The sequence below is a fragment of the Cinclus cinclus genome, chromosome 3, assembly GCF_963662255.1.
Source record: "Cinclus cinclus chromosome 3, bCinCin1.1, whole genome shotgun sequence".
NCBI lineage: Eukaryota > Metazoa > Chordata > Aves > Passeriformes > Cinclidae > Cinclus > Cinclus cinclus.
In genome coordinates this window covers 41,352,034-41,367,988 of record NC_085048.1, presented here as the reverse complement: position 1 = coordinate 41,367,988, position 15,955 = coordinate 41,352,034, and the positions used below count along the sequence as shown (strand labels likewise).

The 15,955-nt window shown below is 34.0% G+C and overlaps 1 protein-coding gene across 1 annotated transcript in view; it reads right to left on the bottom strand.

Moving 5' to 3' along the window:
• GRIK2 (glutamate ionotropic receptor kainate type subunit 2) overlaps positions 1 to 15,955 on the bottom strand; it is a 354,252-nt gene that overhangs the window by 77,974 nt on the left and 260,323 nt on the right. The window contains exons 12-13 of the mRNA XM_062489908.1: positions 12,660 to 12,778; positions 8,745 to 8,962 (exon numbers count right to left, since the gene is read on the bottom strand). Of these exons, the coding sequence (XP_062345892.1) occupies positions 8,745 to 8,962; positions 12,660 to 12,778 (337 nt within the window). The remainder of the gene's footprint in view (positions 1 to 8,744; positions 8,963 to 12,659; positions 12,779 to 15,955) is intronic.

Sequence of the window (15,955 nt, the reverse complement as noted above, 5' to 3'; positions counted from 1 at the left end):
ATGTTCATCTTACTAGTTAAGACAAAACCTACATTAGTACATAAAGAAAACATACATTGAAAGTATCAGCAATTTCAGTGGTTTTGATTTTCTCACTGTCAGTCTTTCAAATGTCAAGGTGATATAACTCACTTCCCAAAGGGTGTGGATTCCCAGTGGCTTTCACATTTAGCAGAGTGATTGATATAAGACTGCCCTGCCATGAAATGGTACTCTGCTCCACTCCCATCAGTTCTAACATTCTAGCAGCTAAAGCAGTTTTCTTCACAACTGAAAACTAAAAATGCAACAAAAATGTTCATCTGCATCTGGATCAGAAAGCTGGGCTGACTCTTGTCACAGGTCTAAGTCATGTAGAGCCAACAGTGCTTGAGGCTGAAGGTAGGAGAAGAGCTTGAAGTACTTGGGGTTAGACTGGCTTAAAACAAAACAAACAAAACAAAACAAAACAAAACAAAACGCTATTGAGAAAAGCAATTTACAGTGACTAGTGGTGATTAAACTCCATCTGACTTCAAAGGAAATCAAATGGTATGTTGGGGTGCACTAGGTAAAGCATTGGCAGCAGGTTGAAGGACGTGATCCCGGCCTTCTGCTCAGCCTTAGTGAGGCCACATCTGGAGTGCTGCAACCAGTTTTGGGCTCCTCAGTGCAAGAAGGGCTATGAAGATAAGCAAGGGCCTGGAGTATCTCTCTTATGAGGGGTGGTTGAGGGAGCTGGGCTTGTTCAGCCTCGTGAAGAGATGAATGAGACAGGACAAAATCAATGGGAATAAGTGTCTGAAGGGGGGTGTCAGGAGTATGGAGCCAGGCTTTGCTCTGTGATGCCCAGCAATAGTGCAAGAGGCAGGTGGGCAGAAACAGATGCACAGAAAATTCCGTCTGAATAAGAGGAAAAATTTCTTTACTGTCTAAATGACTGAGCATTGGAACAGGTTGTCCAGAGGGGTTGTAGAGTCACCTTCACTGGAGATATTCAAGAACTGTTTGGATGCAACTCCATGCAATGTGCTCTAGGATGACCCTGTTTTAGGCAGGGAGGTTGGACCAGATGACCCACTATGTTCTCTTCTAACCTTACTCACTTTCTGATTCTGTGTTTGTTGTCTTCTGTGGCACCATTATATAGTCTCAAAAAAAAAAAAAAAGGCAGAATGGGTTTCTCTTAACTACAAAATAATTTTTCAAATGTCTAGATTCTTGCATCCCTCTGAATTATCAACACTTGGTAAAAATTCTTGTCTTCTGCTGATAAATAATCCTGACACAATTTCAGATTCAAACTGTGGTTTGGGTAACACATGCATAGCAGGCTTGATTTCCTAAGAAAGAATGGAAAGTTGTTTTTTTACCCAGTCTGGGCTCTGATTTCTTTTATCCCATACTTCTATCCAAGTGGAAATTAGATCTTGCTATGTTTTATCGTACCTTATACACTGGGAAAGAACAATTTTATTCCGATCATCTGCACCATGTACCTGCAGTATGGGTCTTTAATGCATACACAATAATTAATGCATATTGTTGGGTGCAGTTTTGAAAAATGATGAAATGCCAACTTATTGTTTTTATGTTTATTTCATCTCTGTATAATAGTCATACTCTGAAATACTAATGGGAACATAGGGTAGCCCACCTGAGAGTTCAGTGGGGAGATTAGCATAACACTTTTTACTCTCTGAAGAATTTTAGAAAGGCAGAAACCAATACTGAGTTATGGAAAAGTTTAATGGATTCAGAGAGAAGCTAGAATTTTCATAATGCAAATTTTTCATTTATTTTTGATGTTTCTGACATCTCTTTCCTTTCAAAATTAACTAGTGGGGACCCAATTAATATCTTAATGATTTGTTCAAATATTTTAATTATTGTGAATATCTACTCTTGTTTTTACTGGAAAGTTGCATTTTTTTCCTTGAGAGGACATAAAAATACATTTATACATGATTCATCTATTTCTAAGTGCTGTAGCTTGAGACAAATGTAAATGATAACTTTGAATCCTATGGTTTTTGAGTATAATTAAACAATATCCAGCAGCTTATTAAGAATACTTACTATCTGGATATATAGGACAATTTTTGTAGAATTGAAAAGTTGAAAAGTTATTTTCATCTTTTTCAGTCTTTACTGAAGGGTATAAGAAATGAGGAACAGGGAAAGGAGAAAGGGGAGGGAAAAGGCATGGGTGGGGACAAACATGAGAGTGGAACAGTAGTGAATTTCTGTTGCACTTCATCTATTTTTAGATGAGTTTCATGCCTCACCACTGAAATGCAACACAAATATCTGTTCTTATTTACTTTAGGAATAATAATCACTCTAAGGGTCAAGACAGCATAAAACCATTGTCCCCATAACTAGACAGTTATTTGGAATGAAGCACTTTCTGTGAATTTGTTCTGCTTCCTGCCTTCAAATTCAAAAGAAAGACAGTTTCGCCCCAGAGAACTTAATGGTACCAAATTTATTGTAATTTCTTTTATATAGAATTCAATTGCATGGCTCTTCTTGTTGTAGTCTGTGTTAATGTGTCATATAACCTACCTACCATTGCCTAACTTCCCTGATCTTTTACAAGCCTAAGTAGAACTCAGTGAGGCAGAGATACTTTGAGATCTCTGGGCAAAGCCTATATTTCACTCTTACAGGCTCTGCTATTGCAGATTTAGTTCTTACAACTGTATAGAGTAACCACAGACCTCGTTTTAGAGATTTACAGCTACATCTGGGATTTTTTTGTTTGTTTCATTTTTTAATATTAAAAGAATCAGTGGTTATCTAAGTAGTGTTCTTGCAAAGAGAGAATCATGGCAAAGAGGAAAAGACACCTTTCAGCTGTAGGTTTTTCTAGCAGTTAGGTCCAAACCAGCATGATCAAAAAGAAGTAAAATATGTTTACATGTTATTTATATTCAATTCCCTTTTTTGCTAAATGTGCAGCATGTTTTTTCATGCAAGAACAAGTCTGTATTTGCTACATCAAAATGCAACTTTTCTATAAAGTGAAGTATTATTAAATCAAACTGAATATGTATCTGTAGTATCCGCTACCAATTATTTTTTCACGCATTATCAAAACCAGTACATGGAAGCTGTGATCCAAAAGATTGTTTTTCATTAGTCACTGTCAGTCAGTGGATATTTGAGAAACTCACAAGCAGTGCTTCTCTCATTTTTGACTTGCAACAATTGCACCAAATAATTAATACACTGCCAAACTTCATGGTGTTTTATTTGAAGCATTAAACTAAAGGTTCTCTGTATATACACCCATGTGTTTGTATTGCATCTTTACTTGTTAAACAAATAAATACCATTTGTCCATTACAGCATTCAAACCCAGGCTTGAAAATCCCACTGAATTATTGGCTTTGCTCACATCAATGCCAACATCACACATGACAAATGAATGACATTAACACCTTTATTATTCTTCTACTTCTGTTGATGTCAGAGAATGTCATTTCTACTCCAGTTGCAAGCAGTGGGAAAATTCCCCTATAACTCTTTCCTTCAGCTTTAAGAGACTGTTTCTGAGACTTTGTAATGTATAGGTAGAGCTTAAGGCCATTTCTTTTAACAACAGGCTGAGAATGTGGAAGGAGAAGATAGACAAAGAGTGCTGAATTGTTGCTCCTCTAAATTTCCACAGAGAGGTGGCAACAAAATGGCTAGGGTAAAAATGTGAGGGCATGGGGGCAAAGGAAAATGACCAAAAAGGATGAGCAGCATGTCTTTTTATAGAAAGAAAGCAGCACAGGAAGAAATGAAACCTATTGTAGAAAAGTAGAGCTGGAATACAAAACTTCATCCTAAAGAAGAAAAGGAAAGAAATTTGCAAATGTAAATGGTAAACAGCATAGTCAGTCTACCAGATATTTCTAAGGTACACGAGTCTGCTTTCCTGAATTAGTCCCCAGTCTAACTTTCACCAGAATCAGTTCCCTACCTTTCACCAAGTGATGTTGAAAAAGATGCTATCCTGTTTAGTGCCTCAGCTTCCTTATCAACAAAACAAGAATATAAAATGCATATCTCACAGAGAGCTGAGAAGACCTTTAATTTGTAATGCAGGAGTAACGATACTAATTTTCTGCTACTATAGAATGTAAAAGTACTTTGGTTTTTACTATTTGGTATGCAGATGCCTAGTAACCATAAGTAAGGAAAAAAACTGATACTGTACAAAAGCCTAGAAAGAAAAAATCTGACATTGAAAGTTACATATATGAAAAATTATGGGAAAAACAAAAGCACATGACAGCTTCACAAGAGATATCTCAACATTGTAGACAATACACATGCATACGTGTTGAACTAGTTTTTTGTGTGCTAGGGTAGAGAAGTGTGGTGCAAATAGAAGCTAGGTAGAATTAATATTGTTCTTCTCAAATTCTGAATTGTCACTCAGCAAGAAAATCAAGTGAGAAACAGACTGAAATATCACAGAAATCAGAGACAATGAAAAATCTGAGGTTTCTTTCATCCAAGAACAGTTAATGTGAGATCACTACCCTTCATGAAAATAATAAATGCCTTTTATTTTATTCCAAACAGGGAAAAAAAAACAGGTTTCTGAAATTTGAAAGTGGTCAATTGTGACAAAAGTGGCCAAGAGAAAGGAAGAGAACTTCATAACTATTTTCATAATTCCATAATCTGAGAAACATCAAAGCATCTATCAGGAACAGACACTCCCAGTCTAAAAGCAGATAAGGCTTAGAATTTACGTTCACATATCTTTCCTTCTAGTTCTTGGACAATACTAAGATTTCTTTTATTATTTACAATGAATTAACTGAGCAGACCCACCAGGCACATAATGGACTTGCAAAATTATTTCCTTTCCATGCTCAGGCAAGATAAGCAAATCTTAAGAGGAGAGAGCACTGAAATTTTCCTTTGCTTTCTGGCTTCTGAATGAGTTGTAATTCATGTTTCTCAGATATAAAGGAGGTATCAGATGAATGACCTAGTAAAATCCTGAAGTCAACATTCTCCTTTTTCATCAAAGCTATTTCACAAGGATTGAATCACAAGGGTAACAACATTTTCAACATATATCCCAGGTGCTCTTCAAGATTTACCTCCTGGAGCTTTTAGTCCAGCAGCTCTCTTGTTTGTCTGATGCCCATTTAGGTTCCCCTTCATAACTGGTTCTTTTGTTTTAGCACCACACAGGTCTGGCCATGCTCCAACATTTTTTTTTTTTTAAGAAAAGAATTCAATGGACTGCTATAAAGCTAATTTATACAGAAATTACTGTCAGTCTTGTGGGCAGCTACCAAGCCTGACTGTGATTTGAACTAATAACTATTACTAAGATATGATAATTTCATTTAACATTAGCAAACCATCTGGTGCCTTTATTATCTTGTAACACAGCACCACTGTCTTACTCAATCCACTCTCATTAAAACAAGACAAAAGTAGCTAAGGCTATTATACACACAGGTGATAAATTTATCCTCTCAATTGTCTTTGTGCAACCACTGTTCCCAGAATTCATACTCTTTTAGATTTTTGAAGTACAAGAGTACTATTAAAATCTAGTTTGACCTCCTGTATAATGAAGGCTATTTGTTTCATTGAGAGACCTCTAAATCAAAAGAACATGCTTGGGCTGTGCTGTGTCTATCTTCCTCATGATGGCTGCCTGTGATGGATGAATCCAGCCCACTCCTAGATAAGTTATATAAGTGGTTAATGATTCTTACTCTTAAAAATATGCACCTTATTTCTAGCCTGAATTTTCCTAACTTCAGCTATGAAACATTGGATCTCATTATGCCTTTTTTTCTGCTAGATTAGCGAGTCATCTACTGTCAAAAGTTTCATTCCCATTAAGGCACTTGCAAACCATGATCAAGTCACCTCTTAACCTTCTCTTCAGCAGATTAAACAGACAGATCTTTAGCCTCTAACTGCAATGCTTGTTTTCAGACCTACAGTCATTCTTCCACCTTTAATGAACTCTTTCCAATTTTAAGCATATTTTCAAAGTGTGCTCACCAGAACAAGACAAGTTCATTAGTATTTTCCTTAATGCCATACAAAAAGGCACTTCCTACTTGATTTTCAGTTATCTATATATCAGAGAATATAATATATACTATTTAAAACTGTTTTATCAGAGTCTTGTGCTTAAGTGATTTTTGTTTCTTTAGCATTCTCTATGAGATATTAAATTCTAGAAGTACCTTGTAATGCAATTCCACTTAAAGTCTTATTTTTAAATATTTTCTTGCATTTGCACTTTTTAATGTAAGGAAATTATGTTCCTGAAGTAATTAGCTTTTGCAGAATAAAAGCGTGTTTTGAAAACACACAAATGAAGATATAGTATGTTGACCAAAAATTATAGTACTTTATTTCCTAATAACTCCACATCATTAGGTAAAAATACCTAATTTTACCAGGAAGTTTACTATTAAAGTTTGTATATATATGTTTTGCTTTAACTTTCATGGAATACATATGTAATTAACCTACATTCCTTACTCAGGTAGCTCTAGTGAATAGCATTTACATCATTGTAATGTTCTCTTGGACATTGCTTCAGACACTGAATGAACCAAATGGGATTGTATAGCTTTCATCTACTTTTCTATTTGAGCATGATTTTCACTTTTTGATAATCTGCAAGAACAGATGTACATCTGTAGCTACATCTAATGTTTAAGTTTAAATTAATTTCATTAAATAATGAGGCAAATAATATCCATTGGAAAAAAAAAATAATAGTAGTAGAAAATAATATAAATTAATTTACTACTAGATGAGATAGGAAACAATAGAAAAAAAATATTTCAAATCAGTTGGTTCCAAGTTGGAACAGTTCTTAAGTATTGGTTCAGTTTCTTGTCTTAAAGCACTTGTTAATCATGATCTGTTCACACAAAAAGTCCAGAAAATCTATGTGTTTGATAGGATAAACCTTAATTTGACCTAAAATTTATCAGGTGAATAAAGAAATCCTCTGTTTTCTTATAATTTCTCTTTTTCACTCACAGTGAAGGAGGAAAATTAATTAATGTAAAAAAGGTAATACTAAATGATGTGATCTAGCATCCTAAATTGTGTTTATGTCTAGGTTATTTCAACTGCAAATAAAAATCTTCAGATGTGAAGGATGTGAAAATGCTATTTTCATTTGATGCAAGGCCTCTCTAGTTCTTGGATATAATATATTAGATAATCTCAAAATATATCTAGACAAATGTAAACAGAAGACTAAAGAGAGCATAAAGGAAAAATTGTGCAGAAAAGGGAGTACTATATTAACATGCAGAGGAAAAAAATCAAAAGGAAAACTAAAAAATTAAGGTTGGTTTCTTGTATTTCAGTGTCCACAGTTTGAACCTGAAATATAATTAGATCAAAATCTTCTGCTATACTAAATTTAAGTTAAATCCTCATAGTGTTTTCTGGTAATTCAGTAAATACCTTTTATTATTTCTTTATGTCTCAAGACAAAAATAATTTTGACTCTTCTAAAAAATTCTGGCTTCAAACTTTCAATGTTGTTACTTTTAGCTGCTTCACATATTTCCTGACATGAAGAGATCTCTAGCTGATTAGTTACTTCTATCAATTTCATCAGCTCCTTTTCCAGTGAGTATTCTGAGGACAATACTCAGAACATTCCCAATGCATGCTTTAAGTTAAGCAGCCTGAAGCATTCTGAGATATTGGAGTTGAATGATTCTTATTTCCAAGCAGAATCTGAAAACCTTAGCAATTATTTATTTTAAAAAAATAAAACCATTTGTACACTTTGATTGGGTACAACATCTGTGTTCATAAGATTAAGCAGAGATTACTCAGCCTTGAGATGTAAACAATTTTTTTGCTCTTTGAATTTCATAAGAGAAACTGAGTACACAGTCATCAATTTCTGTACCAGTTTAAAAGCTACCTTGGTCCTCAGTTTGCTGATTAAAAATGTCAGTGTGACAGCCAATGTAGGGCTTTAGCTGATAGCATAATAACTCTTAAAACTAGACTATATCAGCCAAAAGTCTTCAGAAATTACCAAAGCTCAGGCAAATATTGTTAAACATCTCTCTGGAAGATCTGAGACACCTCTGTGCTATCCAACATAAGAAGTTAGAGAAGAAGCCATCTTCTCCCCCTTTATAAATACCTAGCACTAATTTAAGTCTGCTTAAATGCCTGATAAACCTAGACAAAAAAATATTTTCCTCTAATTCAATCTCACTTCACTATATTTCAAATTGAATTATCTTAGTAGGAGATGAAAAGGAACAGAAAAACTGGGTTAATCTGAGCTTTTTAAATGGACCCAGAATTTCATTCAAAAGTTTCTCAGAATTATGAAGTCCTAAAAAAGTTTTCCTCAATAGACCCACTAATATCCTTAGTGTTTCTTGAGTAAAGACTACAATTAGGTATAATGCTGCTGAATTAAAACTAACTTTTAATATTGCAAAGCTTAATCTTGTACACAGCTATAGAAGATCTGAACAAAGCATTCAGGTTTCTTCATGTAGTTCACTGATATAAATTCAAAATTTTAAAAGAAAATCATCAAATAAACATTTTCTGTGAGACATTTTCATTTGGTTCCTTTGTTGTCTTTTTAATAATAATTTTTTAAAAAGTCTTCACTTGTTTTTGGCAGCGTCAGAAATCATACCAGTTGCCCCTCAGCAAGGTTCAAAAGCTTTCCCCCCAAAAATCCGGGTATAACATCTTCTCAAACAGAATATAAAACTTACCTTGAAAAAAGTCATGGTTGCTCCATCTTCAACTGCCCCGTACTCTATCTTTGTCTGCTTGGCCAAATCATCAGCAGAATCAATCGGGGATTCCATACGTTCCACTGTCAGAAAGGCGGCTAGGTTAGCAGTGTACGAGGAAATGATGATAAGTGTGAAAAACCACCAAATGCCTCCCACTATCCTGGTGGAGAGGGCCTTAGGCATGAGCTCAGAACCTAACGAAAACCAGGGGAGAAAGGTGAAACGGATGCACAGAAAACAATTAATAAGCGTTCAGCACTTTTTGCCACAGTGGGGAGATGGAATCACTGTGCAAAAAAATCTTTAAGCTACAGGTTTACATGTACTGCTTGTACAAACAGACACAACTGAAATGCAAAATAACTGGTTAAATTTTTAAAGACAGATCTTTTTGGAGAATCAAAATATAGTAATGGGAGATTCAATGATCAGTGCCATTTTAAAATTTCTAAACATATATATATATATACCAATACAAATAAAGCAGTTACTTCAAATTGCTTTCCAGAAAAAACAAGCAGTTGATGAAGGCACCAGATATGAAATAAAGGATTTTGTATCTGAAAAACAAAATCTTAAATCTATTATAAATATGCTTTTGAGTTTTATCATTTGCATTGCTCTAAAAGATAGTTTATTAAATGTTTAAATATTAAAAAAAACCAACATCTCCCATCTCTATATTTAGCCCCACAATTTCATATAAATATGGGTGGCTATGCTACACACTTCAATTTAATAGAAGAGCAATAAAAATATTAGACTTCTATGCATAAACTAGATATAGATAGATTATAATGCATTGCTGGAGTTGCCTGCTCATGACACTAAAGAATGGAGGAGGGACAGACACTGTATTGTAATTTGCATAATTTTTAATGCTGATTTAGAGCCTAACAAGACAAATTGAAGTACATAAACTTCTGTGTCTAATTACTAAAAATAGAAATAAATTAGATCACTGTAATATAAAACTACAAACATTTATTATAAGTGAGCCTCTATGGAATTTTTTCCATAATATTATAATTGAATGAAATGAAATTTCTAATGATGTCAAATAAACAATTTCTAGCTCCATTTTAAGAACTTTATGTAAGATCTTTTGGAAGTATCTGGAAACTTGTTTTCAAGGAAACAGTTTCACCATATCCCCTATACCATTGTACCGAAACAACCCCTTTTTGTTAATTGGTTACTATGTTTGCTCTTAAATCTTCTGGGTAAAATGGAATGAAGGCAAGATGGACTATTTTATTCCTGTTAAATTTTAGTGTTTATATTGAATTAGTTAAGGAACTGGTCCAGCAAGGTAACACATCTTCGTATAGGTGAAAGATTATGTCCAAGCTCAATGCAAAAAAAAAGAAAGAACAGAAAGACTGGGGAGGGAGGGAAGAAGAAGGCAAAAGAAAAGGAAAAAAGAAGTGGTATCATAACTGGACTACTGTATTTAAAAACAGCCCATCTGACCCTGCAGTTCATCTTACCCTTGCTGTTTCAAACAAAAAAGGCTGACAGACTTGGACATGACAGCCAACTCCAGTGCCACACTCTGCCTAGAATTCTGCAAGGGAAAAAGTAGAAAAGTACCTGTCTGATGTAGTTGCTCCTAGGCCCTGTTAGTCAGACACCTAGACACCATAACACTAAGAGATTTCCCAACAAGCCCACTATCATGAACTCTTTTAAATTGTTCTCATGCCATTTTAAAAGCCAACACCAGTAAAGTCAGATAGGACTGGAAAGAAAAGAAGAGTGGAGACATTCGCCGCAGTTACCCCAGTTAGCACAAGTTCATACCTTACCAAGGACTGAAACCGAGTGCCACCTGGGCCCATGAAACAGAGCCTGGTCAGGGGCTGACTGTCATGTACCCAAGGTAACGTCATGTCCAGCACTATATCCCACAGTTTCCTGGGAGCGAGAGGTGCCAGCAAGACATGTATGAGTTTCCTCTATCATGTATCCTCCAGCACTTAGCAAATCTTTTGTAAAGAAGCAGCACTTAATATGAGTGTGGCCCAAGCATTTTTATATTGTTTCCGGTGGAAAGTTATTGCTGTTAGGTGAGAATTTCTATGCTTGTCTAAAAGCCTACTTTTAGATGATTTTAGGTTTTTTTGAGAATTTTTTTAAAGCAATCATCAAAATCAAGACTGATACTGCATCCTAAAAATGGTTCCTTTAAGGTTTATTAAAGGATCAACTAAATAATGGCAAAAAAATATAAGGCAAGGACAGAGGGTCAGCCTTAATTCTGAAAAACTAGTTTTCCTTCAAGGAAAACTATTATCCTCCAAAGATATCTTTTAAAATGAAAGTTGGGGCTTTTTTCTTATTTCGAGTCTCAAAAACAATGTTTAGATGTTACTGACTAGAATGCCTTTTTCCTGTGAAAATCTAAATCGCTTTTTCCATTCTCCAGAAATATGAGGAAGCATACAGCCACATAAGAAATAAAACTCAGCATTGATACAGATTCCAACAATTCTGAGAACTGTGAATGGAATTCAAAATACCTTCCTTTAATCAGCATACCTTTTTTTGATAGCTTGCTTAAAAGCAATCATTATCTCACAGACATATATTTGGCAATTGTGCCTCAACTATATAATTTCTTGAAATATATACTGACAACCTAGTTGATAGTAAACACTTAGCCAATTATAGATGTATTTTTATTTCTGATCTGAAATCCTGTTTTCTTTTCACCCATTAATTCATGTTTTTCTGAGCACAGTACTCTTTTTGCTGAGGTATTAGAGACCTTTTAAGCCTACCAACCTGATATATGACAGAATATTTACTGCACTTACAGGAAAGCTTCATAAAATTTGATGAGTTAAAACCAGGATTTATTTATAGCTGGTGTACTTCTAATGGGAAGTTTTAAAAATGATTGCTAAGGTATATCCACTAAAACAACTCTACTAATATGCACTTTTTCCTGCCAACATATTCTTTGATTTTTTGGGGGGATATGTAAAGGTTATTTTTCCAGAAAGAAAAGTCATTCCTTTTAATGGCTCTTTAACAGGACTAACAACATTTTGTATTACACTGTACAGCCCAGTGAAATGTCAGAGCAAAAACCGAATCTGTGATATCTAAATGGGTCTGATATTATATGACTGTGTTCAAATCCTTATGGAAAAGGGTTATAAAATGGTGATATATTTTTCTGGATCTATATATTTTGTATGCTTTTAAAAGAAGGGGAATATGGCAAGGAAATTACAGATTTTTAAGAATGTGCTTAAGCATTTTGCTAAGACAGTTATAGTTTGGTAGCTGGTTTTACTCTGAGCAATATGACTACACAGCTGCCAATTTCACTGTCAGCAATGGCATCAGTTTCTCAGTGCATGGACTGCTGAATATAGACATTTTATTTAAATCTTTAAGAATGACCATTTTTATTTTAAAAATATAAAACATGGCTGGAAAGGATTAAATCTCTTATTTTGTTTTACAGGTTCTAGCTACTAGATAAAATCTTTCTGTGGTTGAGAGGTTTCTAGACCAAAGTTAAACAAATTATAGATTTTTACATTATACTTTTATCTGACAGAGATATGTTCTTTTTTAGGTTGTTGAAACCGAGGATTTTTTAGGTAATGGAAAGATTAGCTCATTTAATTATGTGGTAAAGGTTTCTTGTTTAGGAAATAAGCTATATGACTATGCTGCACTTTTTTATGTTTTGAATTTTTTATCAGTCTTCAGACTAATTCCTAAGGGGTTGGGAATGTCTGGATAATCATAAAAAGCTGGTTTATGGCTACATGCACAGAGGGACCCATGCAAGTGACTTGTGCCAGAGAGTTGTTACCCCCAGCAAAAAGTGGGATATGGTGCCCAAGAGAAAGAGCAGACTGAGTCGTATACCTTGCTGCATGAGAGCTCCAACTCCAAACCAGAAACTATTTAGCAAGGTAAAATTGTTTTCCACCACGTCTGAATCAGGGTTGCAAGGATGTGGATTATACCACTCATAGGGACTAAACCTGTGGTAATTGACAGAAAGAAAAAGAACAGATTTAAAATGTAGCCATCACAAAGTCTATCCAGCAAATCTGCTGCAAAAGAAAAATAAAACAAGAGAGGTTATAAAGAAAATAGTGATTGAAAGTTTTTACAGTGTGATTGCATTATACTTATCAGCAATATTAAAAGAAAAAAACAATCTTGAAGATTAACATTATTAAGTATTGCTGATACTAATACAGTTGCATACAGATTGGCTCTGAAAGGTTCCAAGTGCCACCTGTAAACATCAAAGCACTTATTCTTCCATTGACACGAACAGAATTGCAGACAATTGGTCCCATTTAGGATTAGGTTCTTATAACCACTGGGTCAGTATTTTGCATCTTGAAAGAAAATTAATATGTGTTAAATCAGAGAAATGAACTAGAAAAAAATATAATGTAAAATGTTTTTTCTCATTGAACTTACAAATAATGAATTTAACAGAAAATAAACAGTTAGCAGTAAAAGAGGCATTGTTAATCACCAAACAAAGGTAATAAACACTACAATTAACAGAAAAAAATACGATAGCAAATTATAGGAATTGCATCCTGTCCTGTGAGGTGCACAGTAGCATCCCTGGAAAGGTTTTCCAAAAGAAGCTGGGGACACTCACAAGCACCTTGCAGGGCCAGGCTCTGAGAAAAGAAAAAAAAAAAAAAAAAAAGAAAAAGAAAAAGATAAATTATAAAGGAAAAGACAATTAAATTATTTATCTCAAAAATACATAGAACAGACATAGTAGAAAGATGCCTGAGTCTGGCAATAGATTACAAGCAGATTGTATATAATCAATCTATTTTAATGCATGGCTTTGCAATTGCTGTGCATTATGATGGGTTTATATCTAACCACTATTTTATCAATTGCAGCTAAAACAAGCAAACATGTCTAGATAAATTATTCCTTGTTACAATTCTTTTTGTAAAAAAAAAAAAAAAAGTTCTTTTTTCCTCATGATACTTCTGTAGAAGTTCATATTTTAATTCCAATGGGCAGGATTATTCTAATCATTTAAAAGATTTAATCACCATGCCTGGACTTGGAGGCACACTGTTGAGAGGGACTTTTATTTTGTGCTTAAATCATGTCTTCAAGTTTTTGAAAATGAATACAAGTTAATGCATGAGCATAACATATTTGAGTGAAAAAAATTAAAATCACTGCAACACAGTAGAATGGAGCTAGCACAAGACACCAGCACAATATTTAAAAGTATTACAGATTTTAATTATTAAATCAATACTAACATATATTCATAATTTCTCAAATCATTAAAGCCACTCTGTTAAAAACCCTTGCATAGGCAGCCTTTATGAAAGAACTTTTTTGATGCATCTTATAATCAAAGCTATCTGAGTAATTCATCTATCACTTTGAAAAATAGAATTTTCTTCACAATAATATTTCAAACACATTATAATACAGAAAATCAAATGTTCCACTTTGAAGCTCCTAATGCAATGCTAAAACACCTCTTGTCTTAAAAGTATCTACTTGACAAAGAACTGTTTCATTTGGATCTCCAAAGTAATATTGATATGCTGTTCAGAAACATTGATTGGATTCTAATTAAACATTGTGACCTGTGTTCGTCTATTACTTTACAGTAAAACTAGATCAGAAGTTTACTGTCTCATTAAAAATGTAAGTATCTTTCATGTCATGTTGTTGTCAATCCAACAAAACCTGGAAACCAAGCAGCTGGTGAAACTGAAGCAGGCTTTTATACGTTTTTGCTGAGAGATATTTGAAGATTGAATTGGAAAACACTTTTTTCTTATGAGGACAATGTTTGCCTGAAAAATCAAGCATATTTTTATTTAAATATATATTCAATTGTTAGTTTTAGTGATTGTGACATTACTGAACAATCTGAAACATAACTTGGTAGCTCTACCTTTTTTATTCTGATGGCTTATTTAATTATTTTTATATTATTTTGCAGCTCAGAAAAATTGCCCATAGCTGTAAAAAAAAAGAGGAAACAACCTACAAGACTTACAAGAAGGCTTTAGGAAAAAGAAACAAAGCAGTCTGAGTCCTATTGTTTTAGAATTCTCTACTAATAAAGTAATGAAAATTAATACTGGCTTATTATTTATAAATATTGTTTCTCCTTATTTTAAGGATGATCTGTGATATTAGATTGTCTAGTGTAAAAAATCTTAAGGTATGGATCCTTTAATCAATTTTTTGTATGTACTGCATATGTGTATAAATTTCACACTCTTTAGCCCATTGCAATAAATATTCATAAATCACCAATATTCATAAATTCACCAAGCAGGTTTTATAAGACAGGATCCTGCTCAGGGCAATGTCCATTACTTCACAATGAGGGATTGTTCAGCCAGCTCACAAAAACGACCAGACGCGAATTCCACAACTTCTTGGGAAAATATTCCCATGGTTAGTTATTATAACGATGACTTATTTTTATTCAAGTCAGGCTAGAACCTACCTTTTTTCCAAGTATAAAGAACACGATCTTTTTTGATCAGCTTCTTTTATTAGAAAGTGACTGTTAGGAAAAATCCCTTCTGCCTGATCCCAGAACTGCTCACAGGATTTAAATGTGATATAACAAATGATATTACCAGAATAATCACCTTCCTTGATTAATGGACTACACTCCTAGTAATTTAAATGCGAGAACAATATAGCTCAATCAAGAACAAGCATAAAGGAAAAAGAGAACTTCAGTGAACAGATGTAACTTTGAAGATTAATTTTTCTGATCACCGATAACAGGTACTCTTCCCATTTACCCATTTCTATCAGTGTTTATTCTAACATTTCAGCTACAGTGTCTTAATCTCTAACACCTTCAGGTGTCTGAAATACTTTACAAGACCTGAGTTCCAGTTTTCCTAATTGCTGCTACTCACTGAAAAGATACAAGTACTCTACAGAAATTATCACCTAGTGCAAATAATTTTTAAAAGTCAGCTATCTCAGCAATCCACAGGAAGAAAAGATTTGTGTTAAATTTAATTCCACTTTAGGAATATACCATGATATTAGAAATTAAAATTAGTATGCCAAATGATCAGACAGACCTACTTCAGAACTGCAAATTATTTGAGACAGACGATAATTTATTATACTCTGTATTCACACAGCATTTGAAATAAGTGTAGAAGCCCAGA